At 39.1% G+C, this 24701-nt stretch overlaps 1 protein-coding gene across 2 annotated transcripts in view; it reads left to right on the plus strand.

Annotated features, from left to right (window-relative positions):
• CSMD1 (CUB and Sushi multiple domains 1) overlaps nt 1–24701 on the plus strand; it is a 2028797-nt gene that overhangs the window by 1821620 nt on the left and 182476 nt on the right. For both annotated transcript variants that reach the window (XM_027598604.2, XM_027598603.2), the window contains 2 exons: nt 15799–15917; nt 19782–19851. In XM_027598604.2, coding sequence (XP_027454405.2) covers nt 15799–15917; nt 19782–19851 — 189 coding nt within the window. The remainder of the gene's footprint in view (nt 1–15798; nt 15918–19781; nt 19852–24701) is intronic.

Raw genomic sequence — 24701 nt, forward strand, 5'->3', positions numbered from 1 at the left:
AACTGATTGAAAGCAAGTTTCTCTGTAGTCTTTGGAATCTCAGGCATTACATTTGCAAAGGGCCAGGGATGGAATGGATAGAACTGAGGATTTATCCTAAGATTACATCTGTGGAGGGTCACCTGCTGTCCCCACACTTCTTTAAGAGGTGCGTCTTAGCATAACATGTGTTTGTCAGCTGGCCTCCCGGCTGCTGCTTGAGAGAATCATCAATCATTGAATCCATTATGCTGCTGCTCATGCTGCTCATGACTCAGAGAGCTGCTTGCACAAGAAGGAGCCTGGTTTCAAATTAACAGTTGTCATTTGGTGCATCTGCCCTTGTGACTCATTTGAGATGACTTTTGTGTTTGATGGTTCTCCATTTGGAGTGACTTTCACAGAACATGCAGATTGGCCTTAATTTCATTTCTAGGGGATAATTGCTTCCCCCTCCCCTCAGTCATGTTCCTCCTAAAGTAAACGGTGGGCATCCCAGCATTCATCATGAATTATTCGAGCATCTTTTATATACTCTACTCTGTTCTCTAGGCTTTGTAGACAGAGTCATGAGGAGAGGAGCAGGCATGGTTTCTGCTTATGTAGAATTTGCGTTCTACGGGTGGGCATAATACACGAGAAAACCTGTGTCCGCGGTGGTTACAGATTGTGCTAAGTACCTCAGAGAAAAGAAACAGAGTTCTGACGTGCAAAATAACTGCAGGGCTCTGTTTTAGACTGAAAATATTTCTTGAAGGAAGGATGGGAGAATGGGCGATAGTCAGCCACAGAAAAACACTTAAGGCAAAGCATCACAGTTCTAGGAATCTATCATGGTGGAATCTATTGGAGGGTGCTCACTTTCAACAAATCCTATCCTGTTTAAATGAGTCTTCGAGTGTTATGGAAAAGCAAAATGGTTCAGCCACAGTGGGTGTCTGGGTCCAACTCTAGAAAAGTTATATGGAAAATGTTTATCAGATGTTAATCTAGCATTATCTATGCACTTACAGATCCTCTATGCCCACATAATGGGTAAATCTAGACTTTTTGTCCTTATAGAACAGATATTTCAATAGAATCCCACCTGCAAACGTATATTGCTTTATTGAAAAGTTGTGGCCACTTGAAAACTATGAGTATTCTAGTTTTTAATCATTTGTTTGGTTTTAAGATCTTCTTACTTAAAGCTTAAAACTTATGATGTTATATTATCAAACTCATCCCTTAAATGTTAAAACTTAAAAGAATTCTCTATTCTATTGCCGGTCTTGCAAATTTTCCATGGTTAGTAACTGAGGAATAAAGATGTTGGAATTTGAATAAGTAATGACTAGTGGCTCTGGGACTTAGTCAACCACGAGCTGATCATTCATGAGATGCCCAGTCCTATCAGATTTTGGATCAAAGCTCTAGACACAGGGAAGTGGACTTTAGCCGTGTAAGTGACTGAAGTGAGAAAAGTTTTGAGTGTCAGAAAAGGAAGCAGTTTTGGAAGGGGAAATGTCACAGGGCTGTTTCCTACTCCCCAAACTACGAGGTTCCCTCTGCCTGTTCATCAGAGTTGTCTATTCTCTATGTCCTGTTTAATGAATAAAAATGATGCACAAACTTCCTTTCTGAGTGAGCTTTTGTCAGATTCCCCCGTGGAGTCATGCACAACTTCATATCAGACACATAATCAACAAGGAAGCCTTTACAGCCCTTCCTCCTTAGGTCACTGGTGTGTTTTCCAGTTAAAAACATGTATTCCCCTAAATCTTGACATTCCTCTCATTCTTCACGTTGATCTATGGCCATAACTTTACACTCACTGGTCCTTCGGTTTCTGCTCCTTTCCAGCCCAATGCCATTATACTCAGATTTCTGCCCCAACGTCTCTTTGATCACGACATTCATTCTCTGCCTAAAATCCTTCAGTGGATCAACATTTTCTCACTTCCTTATCTAGGCATCTCTGCCTAATGTGTCAACTGGTTTTATCACCCACTGTTTTCCCTCAAGCCATTTCATTCGGTCAGTTACAGTCCACCAAACACACTGTGTAAATTATCATTTTCCCGGGAGTGTTTCCCCTCTCCTCCTCCCCCGCAACCTCTCCGCCACGTCTCTCTGCCTTTCCGAGCCCCACCTGTCCTTCAGGACCCACTCAGCCTGCTCCTCGCATTGTGTCAATCCATTTCATTTCTCTGACCTCCATTTTTATCAGCATTGATTATTCACATGCTTCAATTACAACACATTTTTCATTGTATTATTGTTCTTTATGGCCTTTAAACCCAATTAGACTGTTAGTTCTTTGGTATCATGGGAAATATTACCCTTCTTCCACACCTCCTTTCTTTAATCTGTGTATAGAACTTAATAAATTGTGTTGGCTCACTTGTTTTCACATGATTTAATTATGAGGTGCTAATGTCCAATTAGGAGGAAGAAAAACTTAAAGAGATAAGGGGTAGATCTGTGATCAGATCTGTTTTTTTGATAGTCCATTTGAAATGAAAATTATATCATTCACTCTTCAGTGTGAACAATTTTTTTAAAGATTTATTTATTTATTTAATTGACAGAGAGAGAGAAAGCATGAGAGGGAACACCAGCAGGGGGAGTGGGAGAGGGAGAAGCAGTCTTCCCGCTGAGCAGGGAGCCCGATGCAGGGCTCCATCCCAGGACCCTGGGATCATGACCTGAGCCGAAGGCAGACTTCAGGGCTTAACCAACTGAGCCACCTAGGTGCCCCCAGTGTGAACAATTTTTTTTATCTTTACATATTGAAAGCCCATGCTGTGGGAGGGTAAGGTACAACTTAGGGGGCCTTTCTTGTTCATACTTTGTCGTGTATCTGAGTCTAGACTGACATACTTATCCCTACTCCTGCTTATTTTTTATTGTGGTAGAAAACACATAACCTTAAACTGACAAGCTTCACCATTTTTAAATGTGTGGTTCAGTATTGTTAAATATATTCACATTATTGTGCACCAGATTTCTAGGACTTTGTCATATAGCAGACCTATATACGATTAAACACTAATTCTCCTCCTCTTCTCCCTCCAGCCCTTGGCAAACCCATTTCTACTTTCTGTTTCTGTGATTTGGACTATTTTATACTCATACTCCATTTGTCGTTTTCTGACTGACTTATTTCACTTAGCATAATGTATTCGAGGTTCATCCATATTTTAGCCTGTGACAGGATTTCCTTTTTTTAAGGTTAAATGGTACTCCCTTGTATGTGTATGTACCACACTTTCTTCTGTCAGTGGACATTTCGATTGCTTTCACCTTCTGGATATTGTGAATAATGCTCTAAGTGAGTGTGGAAATATTTCTTTGACTTTTTGCTTTGAAATCTTTTGGATACATACCCAAAACTGAGATCACTCGATCATATAGCTTAGTTTACTCTCTTTCTCTAGTTCCTTGAGGTGTAAAGTTAGATTATTTATTCAAGATCTTCCTTCTTTTATAAAGTAAGCATTTACCACTATAAATTTTCCTCTTAGTCCTAGTTTTACTGCATCCCAGAAGTTGTTGGTCTGTCACATTTTTGTTTTCATGTATCCAGATATTTTCTAAATTCTCTTATTTGGCCTTTGACCTATTGGATTTAAGATTTGGTTTAATTTACACAGATTTGTGGAAATTTCTGTTTTCCCTCTGCTATTGATTTCTAGTTTCATTCTATTATGGTCAGAGAAGGTACTTTGTATGATTTCAGTCTTTTTAAATTGGTTAAGGTTTATTTTGTGACTCAAAATTTGGCCTATCTTTGAAAATGTTCCTTATACACTTGAGAAGAATGTGTATTCTGACTTTTTGGGTGGAGTATTCTGTAAATATCTCTCAGGTCCACTTGGTTTTTAGTGTTCTTTAGGTTTTCTCCTTCCTTATTGGTCCTCTGCCTGGTGATTCTATCCATAAGTTAAAATGGGGTATTGAAGGCTCTCAGTATTATTGTGCTATGTCTATTTCTCCCTTCAATTCTGTCAATTTTTGCTTCAAACATTTGGGACTCCTAATGTTAGATTATATATATATATGTATATATATATATATATATACATATATATATATACATATGTATATATATATATATATGTATATTCCTGGGGAATTGATCCTTTTCTCATTACACAATGTCCATCTTTGTCTCTAATTAATATCTCAAAGATACCTTATTTTATCAGTTCTTATCTCAAAAGCTATTTTGTCTCTTGTAAGCATGGCCACTTTGATCTCTTTAGTTTCCTGTTTTAATGGGGCATCTTCTCATCCTTTCACTTGTCCTAAGTGAAAGGCCTATGCATGTCCTAAGATCTAAAGTGTCTTATACTGTTGAATCACAGACCTGTACCTCTGAAACAAATAATACATTATATGTTTAAAAAAAAAAAGAAGAAGATAGCAGGAAGGGAAAAATGAAGGGGAAATCGGAGGGGGAGACGAACCATGAGAGACTATGGACTCTGAGAAACAAACTGAGGGTTCTAGAGGGGAGGGGGTGGGGGGATGGGTTAGCCTGGTGATGGGTATTAAAGAGGGCACGTTCTGTGTGGAGCACTGGGTGTTATATGCAAACAATGCATCATGGAACAGTACATCAAAAACTAATGAAGTGGGCACCTGGGTGGCTCAGTTGGTTAAGCGACTGCCTTCGGCTCAGGTCATGATCCCAGGGTCCCGGGATCGAGTCCCACATCGGGCTCCCTGCTCAGCAGGGAGTCTGCTTCTCCTTCTAACCCTAACCCCCTTGGGCTCTCTCTCTCACTCTCAAATAAATAAATAAAATCTTTAAAAAAATCTAATGATGTAATGTATGGTGATTAAAATAACATAATAAAAAAAGAATTAAATAAGATAGATAATCAATGGTAAGCATTTAGCACATCATAGAGAGTTAGTAATGTCAATAAATTATTGCTTTTATTATTTTTTATTCCTGTTGTTAAAAAGATAGAATATGGATGGCGCCTGGGTGGCTCAGTCGTTAAGCGTCTGCTTCAGCTCAGGTCATGGTCCCAGGGTCCTGGGATCGAGCCCCACATCGGGCTCCCTGCTCGGCTGGGAGCCTGCTTCTCCCTCTCCCACTCCCCCTGCTTTGTCCCCTCTCTCGCTGTCTCTCTGTGTCAAATAAATCAATAAAACCTTAAAAATAAATAAATAAAAGATAGAATATGGAAATTTCATAAGGCTGAACCTAATACTGTATAGCCCAATGTATTAAATAAACAGTGAAGACAAAAAAAAAAGTGTCTTATAAACAACATGTAATTGGGTCTTCTTTTTTTTAATCCATTCTGCCAATCTATGTCTTTTAATTGTTATATTTAATTCATTTACATTTAAAGTAATTACTGATGAGGAAGGGCTTGCTGTTGCCATTTTATTCATTTCTTTTCTGAATGTCTTAGAGCTTTTGTGTCCCTCTTTTCCTTTCTTGCTGACTTTTTGTGTTTTGTTGATATTTTTGTAATGATATGTTGTAATTTCTCTCTCATTTCACTTTGTGTATATTATATAGATACTTTCTTTGAGGATACTATGGAAATTACATAAAACTTCTTTAAGTAATAAGAATGTATTTTAAACTGATAATAACTTCTGTCACATGAAAATTCTATTCCTTTATATCTGTTCTCCCCCTTTTTGATGACACAAATTACCCTTTTATATTCCATATCCATTTATATAAGTTTATAATTACTTTCTATGTTTTTGCTTTTAAAATGTTATAACAGATTTAAAAGTGATTTATGCATTTATATTACAATACTACAGGATTGTATATTTTTTACATATTTACTTTTACCAGAGAGTTTTATAATTTTACATGGTTTACTGTCACTATCTACTATTTACCATCACTTCAATTTGAAAGACTTCCTTTTGCACTTCCTTTGGGGCAGGTCTATTGGTGCTGAATTCCCTCAGTTTTTGTTTATCTGGAAATGTCTTGATTTCTCCTTCAACTCTGAAGGGCAGTTTTGCTGGATGTAATATTCTTTTTTGTCAGCCTGAAATTTTGTTTGTTCATTTGTTTTTGTTTGTTTGTTTGTTTTTTATCTTCCAGCACTTTAAATATACATCTGACTCCATTTAGCCTACAAGTTTTCTGATGAGAAATCCACTGGCAGTCTGATATGAGGTTCCTTGAACATTACAGTTTTCTTTTCCTTTGCTATTTTCAAGAAAAAAAATGTTTTCTTTTTGCATTTTTGTCTGTGATAGTTTGATTATGATGTGTCTTTTTTTTAATATTTTATTTATTTGACAGAGAGAGAGAGACACAGCGAGAGAGAGAACACAAGCAGGGGGAATGGGAGAGGGAGAAGCAGGCTTCTGCAGAGCAGGGAGCCTGATGCGGGGCTCGATCCCAGGACCCTGGGATCATGACCTAAGCCGAAGGCAGATGCTTAACGACTGAGCCACCCAGGTGCCCCCATTATGATGTGCCTTAATGTAGGTGTCTTTAGATTTATCCTGGTTGGACTTCTTTGAGCTTCTTTAATTGGTATGTCCATTTCATTCCTCAGATTTGGGCAGTTTTCAGCCATTATTTCTTCAAATAGATCCTCTGCCTTCATTTCTCTCTTTTTTTTCTTCCTTCTGGGATACCCATAATGCACATGTTGTTCTGCTGGGTGGTCTTCTGTAATTCCATTAAGCCTTATTCATTTTTCTGCCTTTTATTCTCCTCTGACTTGATGATTTCAAAAGACCAAACTTCTTCAAGGTTGCTGTTTCTTTCTTCTGCTTAAGTCTAACATTGGTCTTCTCTAATGGATGTGTCAATTCAGTTATTGCGTTCTTTAGTTCAAAATTTCTGTTTGGTCCTTCTTCATTGTTTCTTTGTTGATGTTTTTACTTTGTTCATGTATTCTTTTCTTGATTGAGTTGAGTGATTTGTCTGTTTTCTCCTATAATTCATTGAGCAGTCTAATAAGGGTTATTTTGAATTCTTCGGTAATTCATATTTCCATTTCCTTAGGGTAGGTCTCTAAAGATTTAATTTGACCCTTTGATTGGGCCATTTTCCCCTATTTCTTTGTACGTTGTTTTACCATCTATAGCAACTTTGGCATTTTAAGCATCAGCCACCTCTCCCAGTCTCTGCAATCTGGTTTTATAGAGGGGAGACTTTCACCAGTTGACCCAACTAGAGATTCTGAAGAATGCTCAAGCCTTTTCTGAAGTTGTATCCTCTCAGGGCTTGTGCATGCATCAGGAGAGGTTTCCTGGTTGCTAATCAGGAGCTTCCCCTTAGATCTGTCTGCTACTGTGGACTCTTGGTAGTTGAGCTCCCCCTTGCTCCTGTCTGCAGTACTATAGATTCCACTGTGGACCAGACCACATTTATTGCCTTTGTTCTGTGACACCAACCTTGCATCTGTTCCTAACAGCCCTTAGATTCAAGTAAGAGAGAGAGCAGTCCTTTGGGCAGCTTTCTAAAAAGTCAGAACATTGGATATATGTTCCACTGTTCTGTTTCCCTTCACTGGGAGAACTCAGGAGTTGGGACTTTCTTTCCAGTAATGCTTACTGTGTTATGGAGAGGATCTATGGCCATGAATTTTCCAACCAACTTCAGTGCAGTTGGCTTTTGCTTCTCTGGGGTTCAGGAACCTTTTAACTGATTTCTGTATTTCTTCCAAGGGCAATTTGTCTGTATTGTTGTTAAGTTGGTATCTCCATAGGGCAAGGAAGGTCTAGGGCTTCCTATTTTGCCATCTTGAGACATCACTCCTAGACTTGATGTATTTTTTTTTAATAAGAGTTAAACAGTTGAAGGACTAGTTAAATTAATTCACATCATTCAAAGAGCAAAGAGTATTTTTAAAAATATATTCCTTTACTTTATTATTGTACTACCAATTTCTTAGTCTGCTAACAAATAGTATGTTTGGCCTGAATGTTTGTACACAGTTGTAGTTTTTTGTTTTGTTCCGTTTTTAAAGATATGGTTAGAGTTGAGTTTTTGAAACCATGCTAATCAAAGCTTAAGTAAGATCCAACATATTAAATTATTTCATATTTGTCTTATGAATATGGTTTATTTGCAGACTTCTGGCAGTATAGATATTTTATTATCTAAGAATGTTCATATTAGTCTGTAATGTTTCAAGTCTTTATAATAGTAAATACCACAAATGTATGTTTACAATGATCAAATATCTATATGAAAGTGTTTAGTATTACACCTTAAGGATATGATAGAATACTATTAAACATGGGTCAGCAATATCTTTTTGTAAAGGGCCAGAGAAAATATATTCAGCTTGAGGACTAGTGGAAGGAGTCAGTACAGAAAGAAATAAGCATGACCAGATTTGGCTCAAGGGACATTGTTTGCTAAATCATGTTATAAAACATCAAACCAAGAAAAGGATATTAAAATCATCAGTATATTTTACTAAAAATACATTTTTCAATAAAGTTCCTGATTCAGTCAGTTCATGTGATGATTTGGCCTATTGAATATTAAGAATTTCAATTAAATCGAATATTTTATATTTGCTTATTTAATGAAAAGCAAAAACATAACATAAAAGCATGTGTTAAGTATGAATATGCATACATATAGTCTCATGTATTAAATGCCTATATTTTATTTGATAAGTATTACCATTAGTCTATCTGATATATAAATTAAACAATCCAAGATACTTTAAAAAATTATTGTCATTGTTATCATTTTAAACACATATTTGACCTTTTTTCAGAAACCCTGGACACAAAAATAAATGCACATACCATTAGATTCTTTTTGTGTAATTGAGGTTAAGTTCAAGTGTAAGGTTTGACATTTAAAAATTTCAACTACATTTAATGTTCTAAGTTTCCTGAGCTATATGTGTGTCTGGTACAGTTTTAAGTGGAAAAAAAATTCTTTAATTTGTAATAAATATCCCTATGGCAAAGAAGCCTGACACAGTTATAGCTTAAGTGATCATTCTCATCATGAAGAAAAGCATAAAAATTTAGCCATACACACATTACTGAAGATCCTCTGTAAGACAGGATGTTTCTCTTTTCACTACAAGTGAGAGGATATTTAGCAATATGTCACTAGGGATAGTTAATATGTTCTATTTCATAGCATTTGTTCTTTATTAATGGGAAATATGAGAACATGTTATTTAGCAGCCAAAATATTTTTAACTAGTAATTGTGATCATTTTGCCATAATTTATTATCCTTTTATCCATTTATCAATTCCACAAAAGTATATATGCTTATTCTAGGCCATGTGCTAGATGCATGCTATGTAAAAACCATCTTAGTCAGCTCTGGATGCTATAACAAAACACCACAAGCTGGGAGCCTTAAACAACAGACATTTATTTCTCACTGTTCTAGAAGCCGGGAAGTCCAAGATCCAAGTGCTAGCATATTTAGTTCCTGGTGACAATCTGCTTCCTGGCTTGTAAACAGCCACCTTCTCAGTGCGTGCTCACATGGCCTTTCCTGGAGTATGTGTCTGGAGAGAGAGCTCTCTTTCCCTTCTCATAAGGGCACTAATCCCATCATGAGGTCTCACCCTCATGAATTTATGTAAACCTAATTCTCTCTCAAAGACCTCACCTCCAAAAACCACCTTGGGGATTAGAGCTTCAGCATACACATTTTGGGGATTGAGGGACACACAAACATCCAGCCTATAGCACTAATGAAGGAGAAGGAACCAGTTCGGGTTCCCCTGGAATCTACAGTTTAATTAGGGAAACTGAGCAAGTTGATGGAACAGGAACAATTTTAACAGAGCTCCGCTTTGTGGTGGAGGAACACATAATTCACTGATAGTCAGAAGGCAGAGTGGGTAGCCCAGCTGTTTCCTGGTCTAGTGAGCTTGGAGCAATTACTTTCCCTCTCCCCGTGATTGAGGATACTTGACAAGATCAGTGCTTCTCAAAGTGTTCTGCAGGACACTCCTGTCCTGTGTTGTTCATGGGTAGTATGCAGACCGAAATGGTCCTGTAATACATTTTAGAAATCTTTCAAATAAAGTTGAAGAGGATTCATCTCTGTAGGATTTCTCTGTGCCTTTATTATAATACTTTTCAAATCTCTAAGAGAGATACAATGTTCTATCTCCCCAAATTTATGCTATGACATCTCTTGACACTGGGCACACAATCCCTTTTGCTTTGAAGATTCCTTATGATCCACTAAGTGGGAAGAGTAAAGAAAGCACTTATTATGTGGACTTAACATGCCCACAGTTTACAGAAAAGAGAAAATATTTTTAGCTCCACATACATGCTAAATTCCTAGACAATGATTTAAAAAGTAGTTTCTTTTCTTTAATTCAGATACGTGATTATGGAGTTTCTCTATACACATTCAGTTATCATGGAGATGTATTGACTCATAAAACAATGTAATTTGGAAGTCTGAATGCACAGGGTGACACTTGTTATGTTCATGCTTATGTGATCATGACATCTGACATTTAGTTCATGGATTGTCAGCCTCCCATGGCATCTCCCTAAGTGAAACTGTGATGTCTTTATTCGCCTGTTTTCCAACACAGTGTCTGACCTTTAATGCAGGTTTTGATTTATGGGTTTACAGAGACTATCAGTAACACTTCTGTTTTAGGTTACACTATACCTATATGCATGTAATGGAAGATTTTTACTTAACTAATTTTATGCGAGGGGATGGTTATTATTAATTTAGTTACAAAAAAATGGGCTCAACATTTTTTTTTCTTTTCAAAAATTAAGGAATAGCCTATGTATCCCTATAGTGCTTGGGATGACCTACCTATATATTTAATAAAGCTCATGTATCTGCAAATGTTCTTTGACCTCTTTGCCCTTGTCACAGGCTAACCCAGCTCTAGTAGTCTCACCTTTCATCTCTGCTTTCCTCTGTCTGCGGTTTTTATCTTGATTATTGTTTTGAGCAGTGCAGCTAGAATGACATGCTTTTTTTTTTTAAGTTGTGATCTTTGAAAATCATACATTACACCAGTCAAAATGAGGACAATGCTAAGTTGACAAAAAATGCTCAAAGTTGTCTCAACTGTATCTACACAGGCTCACTTTTCCTGCTCCCAACATTGGACAAACATTGCATGTTTATCATGCATTTCAAAATTATTTTTATTCTCAAGATTTGAGCAAACGGTTCTCTGAATTTTATCTAATAAATTTGGGATAATGACTACAATACCTTCCAGAGAACCGATGAGGCTACTTGTTATAATCTGGTTCATAACTTCCACATTTGATGGTCATTGGCAGGTCAAGCCATTAAGCTATAGATTTGGTCAAACTAGGACACTTGTCTTTTTAATGGCTTTTTTTAATATCCTTTGCTTTCTCAGACTAGACACATGGGGAAATACAGACTTTTTGAGCTACCTTCTAAGTCGAATCCCAACTTTTTAAATCCACACATTTCAAAATGTCCAATTTTTACATGTGAAATGTGTTGCTACATAAAATATTTCTCCCTCTTTCATTGCTTTATAGGAATAAATCTAAATCTTTAGAACACTCAACAATTAGCCTCTTATTATCACATTTAATTGGAATTCCTCATGGTTCAGAATCAGGTGGCTTATGAACCACCTTTTAAAGAAACCTAGCTTTATAGCATTTGTTATAACGTCATTGATAGTACAGAATATAAATATGCCATACTTTGAGAAAACTAGAAATCTTTTCTATAAAAACTTTTGCTTACAAAATGACAATATACTCTACCAGATGTCTCTCTTTTTGAAAAATTAATTTTGAATTTTCTTGCCAGATGGTTTTGTGTCACAACTTGATTTTAGAGTTCTTTTATTTGTATATGCCTTCCGAATGTCTCATTTTATGTCTAAATCAGTATCTTTTATTTGACTGGCTTTACAGCTGTACCTGTCACGTATATGATACCACCACCTATGAGTTAACATTAAAAATCAGGTTTGCTCCAACAACGTTCTTCTAAAACTCTTCTCTTTTTAGGTGCTTTAAAAAGTAATGGACGCATGTATGGACTTAAACTGACTTTCCTTCCGGCTCATTTTTATTTCCCTGTCTATTTCTTCTCCTATCTTTTTTATTTCACACTTTGATTAGCATAATGATTAAATGCAAGTAGTCTGCCCTCTTTCTGTACCAAAAATTCTTCAGTGTACCTCCTCCTGTCCCCTAGGGGTCAGAAAGTTCATTGTTCTGTCTTCTAAGTTAAAAGACTTGTTGCCTTACATTGTTACCAACATTTCTGGGGCTGCCCCGCCTCTTTCCCCGTTTTCCTGTTTGGGTCCATAATGCACTCGGTTGCTCTTTCTCTAAAGGGTTTTATCTGGATCCTGTAGATGACAGGAGATGGTGCTTTACCGCTGTTTTGAACACTTCTGTCTGGGGCTGTGCTTCAAACCCAGCTGGTTTGGAGATCTGAATCTGCCACACCTTTAACTCTCCCCTCCGCTAGAGTCATGGTTTTCTAAACCTAAGAATAAAAATCTTCCACTCATGACATAAATTCCTTGTTTTCACTGCAACTTGACTCAGTGTTGCCAGAGTTGCATTGTTAGGAGAGAAACGTGATGTATGGAACATACTCGGACTCTGGTCCAGGGTAGTTCAATTAATATTTGTGGATGATCATATCAATCACTTATTTACTTATCTGTATGTAAATATATGTAGATGCTGTTACTAGGAAATGTCCCTAGAGACACCAAATATCTTAGTGTTGTTAGCTTCTACCATATCTACCATATACTGAGTACCTCGTGACATTGCGAAGTGATGGGAGGATGTTTCTGTCTACAGATCAAACATCTGGGTCAGCATATAACGGCTTCCTGAGTCATCAGATCAAACACTGATTAAAATGACTTTATGTATGCTTTTAATTTATTCAGAAAATGTATTACAATTCCCACAGGTACAGATAAATGCAAGTTTTTGGTTTTTATTCAGACGATGAATAGGATTTACACGTAGAATTTAAGGAAGGAGAAAATGAAAATAAATTAACATATAATACATACATATCAATCACCATGTAATAAATAAATATAGTAGGTAAAAGCCTGTTGTATCTTATATGTAAAGGCATGGGTATTTCATAACTAGAATTTAACTTAGAATTACTTGTTACATTTTTTAAAAATTTCAAAATATGTTATCAGTTTATTTTGAATATTTTTGGGTTATTGATATTCTCTGGTCTCTCTGTACACTTGAAATATACCACAATGATGATGTAATATCACCAAAAATTAGCTTTTTAGTATTTCAAGTTGTAATTAAATTTATACAAAGGGCATTTTTTAATATTTTTTAAAGATTTTATTTATTTATTGGAGAGAGAGAGAATGAGAGATAGAGAGCACATGAGAGGGAAGAGGGTCAGAGGGAGAAGCAGACTCCCTGCCGAGCAGGGAGCCCGATGCGGGGCTCGATCCCAGGACTCCAGGATCATGACCTGAGCCGAAGGCAGTCGCTTAACCAACTGAGCCACCCAGGCACTCCTACAAAGGGCGTTTTAAGTACTTTTTTCCAGGGTCAAATAAAAAAAAAAAAATTAGTGACAGGTGGTAGGTGATCTTGCTATGATGTGATAGGAGAAAGGGTAAAATTTAAATACAATGTACATTCTAGAGTTAAGAAAGAGATAAATTAGATTTATACCAACAAAACAAGATAAAGGCCTAAGTGATTATATCTTTCTATATTTAGCAATTTTATCATATATAAATATAAAGCCCCAATTATCTTGAAATTTTGTGCTGGGAATAAAAAAACATTTCCCCACTTAATGCATATGGTGTTTTATACTTTTTAACATATAGCCATTTAGGGAAGAAACAATTCCAGTAGAAAAACTCCGTGATGACCCTTCATACCTCCTCATCCCAGATAAAATCAATGTGTTCCAAGGCTTGAAATTATCCAGCTAGTTTATGTACCAGCGGTGTCCATTCTGATGCAAACTCAGTAGCATGGTGTTCTCAAATGAACAATCACACCGTTGATGAAAAAAATAAAGACACTTTTCTCTCTTTGCTTCATTTCAGCTTTGGGGGGAAAGTGAATCAAACTGGTGATTCTCAAACTTTAATGCATAAGAATTGTTAGGATGGTGTTAACAGGACTGTTCTGATTCAACAGGTCTGAGCTAGATCCAAAAGTGTATGTCTTTGTCAAGCTCTCATACCAGACTTTGAAAAGCAAGGAAGTGGAGCAATTCAATGCAGGCCAATGGACCATTCACGTAGGCACCGAGAGACGGGTTTAATATGTACATACCTATACCTGGAAAACTTGACCTGTTAATTTGACTTCACTTTGTCCTTTCTTTAATATCAGATACAAGGAGTCGTGGTTACTAGCTCTTGTGAGACTTAGAGTAATATCATGCGTCTAGTATAATGATACATGGTCATCAGCATGTCTGGTTTCCCCAGGAGCGGCCGGCACAGGCTCTGTAATCTGGAACCAGCCTGCTGGGCACGTGGGTGGGCACCACATGGAGTTACATTGACTCCTGCTTGCAGAAGCCTATTGCGCTTGCTGCAGCCCATCTTGGAATTCTTGGTAATTTCATCTTTGTGTAAGTGAAGACTGGGGCGGGGGTGTGCACATGCACAGAAGCGGTGTGCTGGACACAGCGCCCACACGCGTGGATGAGGTCCCGTGTGCAAGGCAAGCAGCGCGCATCTTCATCCTGCTCTGGGACCCACAACTGTGCAGCTGGCTGCCCTGCATAGACCTGTTCTTCCATTTCCCACCAGTTTTTGCCTCTGGATTGATTAAAGATGACCCACCTTCCCCATCCCAGCCATATTACTCAGAGCCCCTAGTCCCAATCAGTTAACTAATCTGACCAATTCATTCCTATTAGTGTGGTGACCAAGAGCTGGAGTAGAAGTCCAAGGTCACATGAAGAACTTTAAGCTGGGCTGCTGTAATGTCCTTCCCCATCTGTCACCCTGGAAAACCCATCCGTCCTGTGTAACCTGGGATGAGAGCAGACGTACCACACTGATGAAAAGGAATTTTTGCAATCCCCACATCTTTAGCGTCATTTCAGATGCATTTTTTATTCTATAAAATACCAAAGCTGCATATTTTGTCTATCTGTGCTATGGGGCTTATAGAGAGAGGTATCAGTGCTAAATACTTAGAATTAGTTTTTCTATATTTTAGGCTGAATGCCAGTATTACATGATGCATTAAAAAAATTGTCAGTGCCCTAACTAAAGGCAATTCCATCTAGAAAAGTGCCTGATTATAGTCTTAGGATCTGTAAATATTGGTCCTGTTTATCTGAGAACACACTGTTCATGAGAATTTTGTTGTTATCTTTAAATGAGAGAGAGAATATAAAACATTTGTTTTCATATTATGTTTTTCTGGAAGGATAGAATTCCCAGAATCACACTTAAAATTTTTCATAAAGATTGCCAACTATGCTTGAAAAACAAGAAAGCAAGAGAGCATTGTCATGGGTTTTGCATATAATAAGAAACATAATTTTAAAGGACCTTTTAAAATGTGCATGTGTTGGAATTGGAGTATATAATAGTAAACCTTAGTTTTACTTATTTAAAGGAGCAAATTTTATTATTTAAGGAAAAGCTTGATTCACTGCATGCTGAATATGAAATGTATTTGAGCATTAGCTAACAGCTGATTTAAAGTTGCCTGAAGTCTTCTTGGTAGACTAACAAGAGAAAGAATTAAGGTCTTTGTTCATTTCCTCAGGAGGAGAGCAATAGGGGAAAAAAGCTATTTTGTTATTCCAAAAATAAGCATGTTGTTTATATTGCATACTTCCTAAGCATTTGTCCCTGCATTTCTGCAGCTGTGGGTCTCTCCGCATGCCAAGAACCAGCCCTTCCCAGCAACGGCATCAAAATAGGAGATCGGTATATGGTGAATGATGTCCTCTCCTTCCAGTGTGAACCTGGGTACACCTTGCAGGTATCTTCCTTTTGGGATTTGGGAATAAAGAGGGTTAAACATAGGAGTCCTTGGCCAGCTCGGTGAAGCTGATGCCCGAGATTTGTACCCGGAGAGCTAATTTAGTTTCTCTCACTCTGTTTGTAAATCAAAGTAGTCGCATTAATCCATGCGTGCTGGTAATCTTAATTATAATGTGGAAATAGCTTCTAACGAGGATGCATTCTTTCATAGTTGAGCATCTTGTTTTCATAATTATTTTATTTCAAAATGTTATGTTCTCCCCATAAGTATGAAGATAAAATTCTAAGGGACAAAGTATTGACACAAGTCTCTTTCAAAGTGTCACCCCAACAACCCCTGTGCACACTGTTCTCATGGTCAGTTGGGCAGATCATCATTCCATACATACTCTGTGCCAGGTACTGTGGTGCTCAAATAATAGGTTTCAATGATTTCCAAGAAATATTGAGGAGTTGTTATCATTTTTTATAATTTTATATAAAAGTTTTCATGAACTTTTATAACCTAATATGTACCAACATTCGTTCTGTTTTTTTTTTTTTCTAGTCTAATCATAAATAGGCTTACTCGCAAAATAGTTTCTGTCACTTGGCATAATTCTTATAGGATTCTCCCTGCCAACAATGACTGTTAATAGTCTACGCATGCATATTACACAGTCAAGCAGAAAAAGTTAAGCCTAATTATGTGTCTCCTCTTTGGTTATTTCGGCTAATAGAGTACTTTGGGCTGTCTGCTTAGAAACACTGCAGAGCGGGGACAAGTCACAGACGCGCCAGCAACCCCTGAGCGCTGACGGAGCACCCCCGACTCGCATCACACACAAACCTGTGTCTGTCCTGGGCGACCCCATGATGTGGGAGCTAGGAGGCAGGTCTTTCCTGGATGAGGAGGGGAAGCTGAGCTGGGGGGTGACGGTGCGGGGAGAGAGAAGAGCTGGGAAGGCATCCCAGGCGAGCACCTGTGCAGGACACAGCGAAGGAACCATTGCCGCTGTTACTATAAACTAACATCAGTGTGGGAAGTCACCTTCATAAAAACAGCCACAACCTGCGGATGTTGGTGGGCACTGTGATAATTGCAAGGACTCTAGAAAGGATGGGCAGACCCTTCTTTGCAAAGCTTAAGAGTTACTGAGGGGCCTTGCATACAGGTTCTGCCTCTAAGCAAGTTTTTAAACAAGCACACGGAGGCTACTTTAACAGATTCTTTAAGACAAAACTTAACCACGTTATAGTATAAAGAATTCTGAGTCACATCCCATGGGCTTCACGTAGAGGGACACCACAGGACATACTGATAAGCCATTATTATGTCCTTTTTTTTTTTTTGCTTGCTTTATAAATGTACACGAATTCCCACACATGAATACTTGCTTTGCTCATGGATGTTCATCTTCTTTCTACTCATTCATTATGTCACTTTGCAGTTACTATGAGAATCCTTTTCTAAATGACACCTTTGCAGCCCTCAGAGAAGAACACAGAAAGGAGGATTCTGGAAGGACCCTCCTTAGGATGGGTTGTTTAACAAAATGCGGGCAGAGGGAGAAGCAGACTCCCCGCTGAGCAGGGAGCCCGATGTGGGACTCGATCCCAGGACTCCGGGATCATGACCCGAGCCGAAGGCAGCCGCTCAACCATCTGAGCCATCCAAGCACCCCTGACCCTCTTCCCTCTCATGCTCTCTATCTCTCATTCTCTCTCTCTCAAATAAATAAATAAAATCTTAAAAAAAAAAGATCTGTTTCTAAAAAAAAAAAAAATGCGGGCGGATAAAGGCCTGTGGATACACATCTGCAGAGCCCTGCCAGGCTGCTCATTAGCTCTGGTTTTCAAATGCAAACTAAGGTATTGGGTCTTCTTTAGGGACTGGGCCAAGCTTTGACTTCACAAGCTGCCATATTTGGCATTCGCAGGAGTGAAAAAGGATCCTGGCTTTTTTTTTTTTTTAAGTTGATAAAAATGGACAACACATTTGCTAACACGTTAACATAATCCCAGCGTGCATGAATGACATATAATTTGTGAAGAGTTCACACACAGATGTGCATGACCTGCCTGCTCAGGTAGCTTCCCGGATGCGGTACAGAGGTGCTATCCCATGACACGCAGAGGGAATCCTGCACCTTTGTGTGCTTGAGGATTTCCATCTTCCCCAGCCCTGTTTCGGCATCCTTTACAAGATGAAAAGCTGAAAACAGAAAATTCTTATTTTAAACTAGTAAATACATAGACAGGGTCCTATCTTGTTTTCGATCCATGATACGCATTTCAGCTGGAATAACTAATATAAAATGTTTGTGCCAAAATCAATAACAGAGTATGACCTAGATTGATAATAAATGACTATTTTATTGGTAGTCTTCGATAAATGTCTTTAAAGGCCTTTGCACTTTACGTTTTCCATAATTCAGGAAGAAATTTATTAAAGATAATTTAACGGATCAGAAAATGAGTGCACACAGAGCATGAATGTTAGCAGGAAATGTACTGCACAGAAGGTCTTCTTTAAGAATAAATACAGTCTCCTTTTGCCTTAATGACTTTTTAACATATCAGAAAGTATTAGAAAATGAGTTTTGTGGCAGATGAATCGTGTATGAAATATTTCTGAGCTTAGGGAATTGGTTTGTCATTGATAACTGCATCAGTGCAAATTCTTGTTTGATGCGTCCCCAGTGTGACTGGGATTATTTGACATGAATTAAAGATTTGTTTCCAATTGCCTCTGTGCCAATTATGGGTGGCAAATGGAAACTCACAAGATCAGTACCCACAGCAGATGAGACCACCGAGTCACACGGAAGAAACAAATAAATAGAAACGAATAGTCTGCACAGAGGTGTGCCCATTTACTACTTCTCCATTAGAGTGAGATTTTAGCACAAAACACAGAATTTAACTTGCTGCTGTGTGATTTTTAAAACAGAAGTAATAGGGGCGCCTGGGTGGCTCAGTTGGTTAGGCGACTGCCTTCGGCTCAGGTCATGATCCTGGAGTCCCGGGATTGAGTCCTGCATCGGGCTCCCTGCTCAGCAGGGAGTCTGCTTCTCCCTCTGACCCTCTTCCCTCTCGTGCTCTCTATCTCTCATTCTCTCTCTCTCAAATAAATAAATAAAATATTTAAAAAAAATAAAATAAAATAAAACAGAAGTAATAGGACAATCTTTTTGAAGGTTGAATGTTGAAAACTTCCTATATTTAAAGGCTAAAGAGACTGTGGGTGATGAGGATTCATTTTATTGCGGCCACAATTCTTTGGCAGTTTGTGAGCCTGTCTGATAATACAATGAATATTAAGCCTCCTTTTTCTCTGATGAAGGAGGAACTGGCCCAGTTCTTTGTGGGACCATAAGGGGTGTGTGATTTGTAGGTGAACTCTAGGCAGGGAAGGTGACGAAGAAGGTCCTTCTCAGAAGCAGATCACATACTGCTGACCTTCCGCCCTTCAGATGGATCCCCAGTATTTCCTAATCATTTACAGCCTCCCAGATCAACAGCTATAACTTCTGATGATTTAAAAAAGAAAAAAGAAAAAAAAAAAAACACAAAGATGTGTCTTTCCCAAGCCATTCCGTTAAGCATCAAGGAAAGGAGCATGTCACAAACAGACCATTGAAATGGACACTGCAAGATTTTGGTGTTCGTGAAAAGAAGTACAGTGTGGTTATGGAATTTTTTTTTTTTCTATCTTGATTCCAAGTATATGATTCATTGACAAACATTAGTGGACTACATTCCACGATTTACAGTTTGTAATTTAAAAAGGAAACCAAAGGAAGTACAGATAGTCTCACACTGAGTCCTTACAAACTCTGTCTGCAGTGATGTGAGTTTTATTTCCTTTTCTCTTAAACAGGGCCGGTCCCACATTTCTTGCATGCCGGGAACTGTGCGTCGCTGGAACTACCCGTCCCCGCTCTGCATTGGTATGGACTCTCCCCCGAAGCGGTGTTCTGTGCGTGTGCACTAGCAATCACGCAGTGATCAGCTCCCGGAGCTACTCTTTGGGGCCTCAAATGACACACTTTTAAAGTCCTTTCAAAACTGCTGTTACTTAATAATCACATCATGATGCAATAGAGGTGTAGCAAAAGTTGAACATGCATCTTGTCCCACGGGAGGTACTGGCTCAGGTTTCTCATAGTCTTAGGACCAACCTACACGGGTTAGTAGTAAGATTGCTAGCTCGAGGCACTAGACTCAAATTACATTTGTATCAGAAGGCCAGTGGATTACTTATGAGAAGGAAGGAACAGAGCAGGTCTGAAAGTCTGAGTGCTGTTCTGTGTAGGCCTTTAGGCTCCAGGAAAATCGAGTTTCCAGAAACGAAATTCAGAAATACAAATAAGTGACTTGAAGTTGGAGGGATAGTATTTTATAGGAGAAAGAGGGAGGGGTCCGCCTGTGGATGTGCTCATTAGGACAGTGATCCAGCCTGCCTTTTTAGAGAAAAGCATCCCAAACACAGCATTGCAAGAGGAAGAACGTGTCCGGGGCCCAATTAACTGTTTGCATGGTGGACGTGGTCGGAGTGATTCCCTGGGCAGAGCAGGTGCTTTTCACTTACCTCCATTATTTTCATTTTTATTTTTTAAATTTTATTATGTTATGTTAGTCACCATACAATACATCATTAGTTTTTGATGTGGTGATCCATGATTCATTGTTTTCATGTAACACCCAGTGCTCCATGCTTACCTCCATTATGGGAAGACCTTGATGTATAGGGCCCCTTAAACTCTGCACGGTCTTCCCCCCACTCAGGCCTCAAGCTTGGCCACCACCCATCAGCTGTCTGTCTGACTCAGGAATCTTTACTTACAGCTCAGGTGACCACACAACTTCGTTGGGTGCTACCCTCACCTGTGCAACTCAGTCTACCCCGGATGCACACTTCCTGCCTTCCTCAAACCCTGTTACACCTCCTGAATCCCCTTCCCAGGTGAACCCCCATGATTATCACCTGTTTTATATAATCTGGGTATTATCTCTGCTTCCATATCATCCACCAAATGCAGAGTTCCTCACCCTTGCTGGCCTACCACCTAAATGGTCCCCAGTCTCGATTCTCACCTGTTAAGTCCTCAGCCTTAGGTTCTCACAGGCTTCTAGTACCTGTACGGCACCTTCTAAGTGACTGCCATCAGGATTCTAACCTGCAGTCCCCCAGTTTCGGGGAGATCCTCCTACTTTACCAGGGGAAGGAGCTTGTGTACCTGCTCACGGCCCCAAATTCTACTCCGCACCCACGCCACACCCAGAACAGCATCTCCCAGCTTCAGGGACCTGCTGGCAATTTGGTTCTGGTACCACCTGCTCTCCTGCTCTCACTTCCCCAAAACAGCCGATGCCGCCACTCATGTCTGCGCTCCCGGTGTCTATGCCTTCCCCGTGCCCCACCTCCCACAAGCTCAGTGTTGGCCCCCAGTTTGGGCCCCAGGCCAGAGGAGAAGGCAGTAATACATCTCTCTTTATGTGAAAGGTTGATATTTTGTTCATCACAGTTTTGTTTTTTTGTTTTGTTTTGTTTTGCATTCCTTTTGATGTTTCCAAATATTGCACCAACATATTGTTTGAGCGTCCAGGCATGCTCTTAAAGTTTGCAACTGAGGGAGGTGCCTCACTGGCCAGACCCTCACCCCAGCTCGGCCCGGGTTCCCACCTTGAGCAATGACAGAGTTATTTCTATGATATGGATGACTCTACTTTTTCTTGTGGAGCCGTGATGTCATGTAGCTCAGGTTAGTCTCCCTGCTACACCCAGGACCTTAAAGACAGAGCTGGGCGTCCCTCAGCCCTCTACTGTGAACACGTGGTAGGCTCTCAGTAACTTCGATTCCAGAATGACCAGTAGATGACAACATGGGTCATTATGACAGTGACCGTGGACGCTTTGTTCATAGTCCCTCTCTTGCTTCCCGCACGTGGATGCTGTGTGCGGTGCACTCGGAACCCCCTGGTCTCTAGAACGCAAACTTTGAGCATCTTCATATTGAATGTGGCATTTCAGGAGAAAGTGGTCAGCTTTCCTGAATAAAGGCACGTGATTTTGAAGGCCACGATACAGCCTGGAAAGTGTTCTTAAAGCTACTCACTCGCTGTTCCGAATCCATTTGTAGAGGAGTATGAGAGCTTAGGGTTCGTTCAGGCCCCCACAGGGAAAGCAAGAGAGCTACTCTCTGTTACCTATTCCTCTGAAAGCCTGATTTTCCCCCATCTCCCACAAATCCTCGGTATTAAATGTTTTTTAGTAATCTGTAACTTCATTACCTTGAACGGGAAACAGATGGAGTCATATACAGGAGAAAATAAAACTAAGCCAAACCTTTAAAACAGAACTGCAGCCTTTATGATGTTCTCATGCAGGAGATAGTACACATCCTGTATCCCCTGTAATGTTCATCACAGCGTATTTGCTTACAAGTGAAAATATTCCCTAGTGACCAATATCTGTTTTCCTGAAAGTGATTTCTTGGTAAAATTAAATGTCTAGGTTACCCCGTCACCTAAAACGTTGAAGTTATTTGTACAGAGATTGGAAATCCCAGGTGTGACCTGGAAGGGAGAAACAGAGAGATACAGGTGCCAAGCTCAGGGGACTGCCTCCTCTCTCCCCGCCTTTTACTTATAAAAGCATCCATCTTCCTGTTTGTTTTTTGGTGAAGAACCTTCCCTGAAACCTGGGAGTTGAAAAATTTTAACTTTGAAATGAAATTAGCTCACAACAGGTATTCAATCAAACAGTGTGTCATTGCTGGTACTCTGTATTATGGGAGGACATGTTTTATTCAAATAGTTAACCTGTATTAGCCACATATCATTGATTTTTATCTTTTATTTATTTGCCTCATATCTGAGCAAATGTCAAAGGTACATCAACTTCTCTAACACCTGCTCACTCCTAACTTTTTACAAGCTGTAGAGAAAGGTTTTTCATTGGGAAACTCACAAACGACCCACAGTAAATCTCCAAGTCTGATCTGAGAGATTGAAAGGTGTTTTTTTTTTTTATTTTGTTTTGTTTTGTTTTTGTTTTCTTTTCTTTTTTTTAGCTGTTAGCTTCAAATTAATATAAACTGGGGGATTTTTAAGACTAGAAATCTGTAGAGAGATAATCTTTTACTTATTAGCTCTTAGAAATTTCAAATCCTAATGAAAACAATTTATATCCAAACACTTCTCTACAGGTTACACAGTGTCAAGCACCATTCTCAGAGCTTACCCAATATTAACCATTTCAAACATCACAACAAGACCCAAAGCAGCCAAGGTGTTTGCCAGATCCTTCCACCCAGCTGGCATTCCCTATGCCATGGGGTCTTTCCAGTGGGGCATGCCCTGTGCCCTGGAGTAAAAATTCCACATATCATCACCAAAAAATCAGGAATTTGCACAAAATAAGATAAATAAATTCAGTGAGATCTAAGATCCCCAGCTATTTGATAGTAATCAACACTTTGTCCTTTGGAGATACCATATTTGCCATTAACTCTACATAGGCTACCTCCCTATAAGAAAGGAGGGAGTTTCTCCAGCCAGAAGCAGGAGGTCAGTTTACCAAATGGCGGTAGACAGGAAGGCCTTGGGAAGAAGGCTGAAACTTGATTGTAGCATTGAACAAATATACAGTAAGACAAGTCCATTGGTGGGGTTTTTTAAATATCACAAAGGAAAAAAAAATTTGGATGCACATCCTTTGGGAGCTCTGTTGTTACACCCACCCAGTGATTTTTGTACATTTTAGATAAAGTAGGATTACATCTCATGATAACTAAGTATTGGAGGAATTAGGTGTGAGAGGAATCTGTGTGAGGGGAGATCTAGCCATGCCCAGGCACTCCTATTTATCTTCACAACACTGTCTAGGCCTTCATTTCTGTCTTCACAACACCCAGAGTGGACCCATGTGAACCAAGATGTTGCTATTGATGGTGACTTCCATCATCCAGCCACTGAGCCAGATGTCCCTGCAACATGGCCCCAGTCCTTTATTGGAGATGTACATGGATGCTTATCGTTTATAGTTCCCCATCTTTCCCTCTTCTTTTTCATGAAAATCATGTTCAAAATCAAAAGGGCCTCTTCACAAAATGTCACCTTTATTTCACGTGTGTCTTGGTGTTGCTGCCACTGATTTGGCACTTTCATGTCCATCTGTCCTGTGGTTGGACAGACATGTTTACTGTCATCGCAGCGTGAGAGACCTGAGGGGAGGGATATTTATTACTGCTAAATATATTGAGGGATGCCACTCAGATCCACCAGCCGCCTTCACCAGAACGGACAGACTCATGGATAGAGTACATCCCAGAGCCTGTGTCTCCACATACTTGGTATTCCCACAAAACGGCACCTCGAGAGGTCATACTCTGATTGACAACAAAGTTCACATTCAGGGTTTTGCTGACATTATTCACTCATCCCACAAAACTACATTTTTAATTTTTTAAGCCTACATCTTTAATAACTTATACAGTGTCAAAACCCAGAGTAGGATTCCCTAGCTTGGGCCATTACCATATTCACCAGACTTGATTTTTTTAAGACTATTTAGATTTTTCCCCATATCAAATGTATCCTCAACAGATAAAGTGTTCCTACATTTGTGGTTAAAAAGAATAAAAAAAAAAAAAAAGAAGACTGCACTACAGGCCCTGAGCGGAGACTCAGAGATCCCTGAAAGAGGTTCCTGCCGATACCTAGTTTGCGTAATAAGAACATTGTTAGAATAGCAAGAAAGCCTTTTAATGTGACTTCCTGCAAAGATGTGACACCA

This window comes from Zalophus californianus, chromosome 2 (genome assembly GCF_009762305.2).
Source record: "Zalophus californianus isolate mZalCal1 chromosome 2, mZalCal1.pri.v2, whole genome shotgun sequence".
Classification (NCBI taxonomy): Eukaryota; Metazoa; Chordata; class Mammalia; order Carnivora; family Otariidae; genus Zalophus; species Zalophus californianus.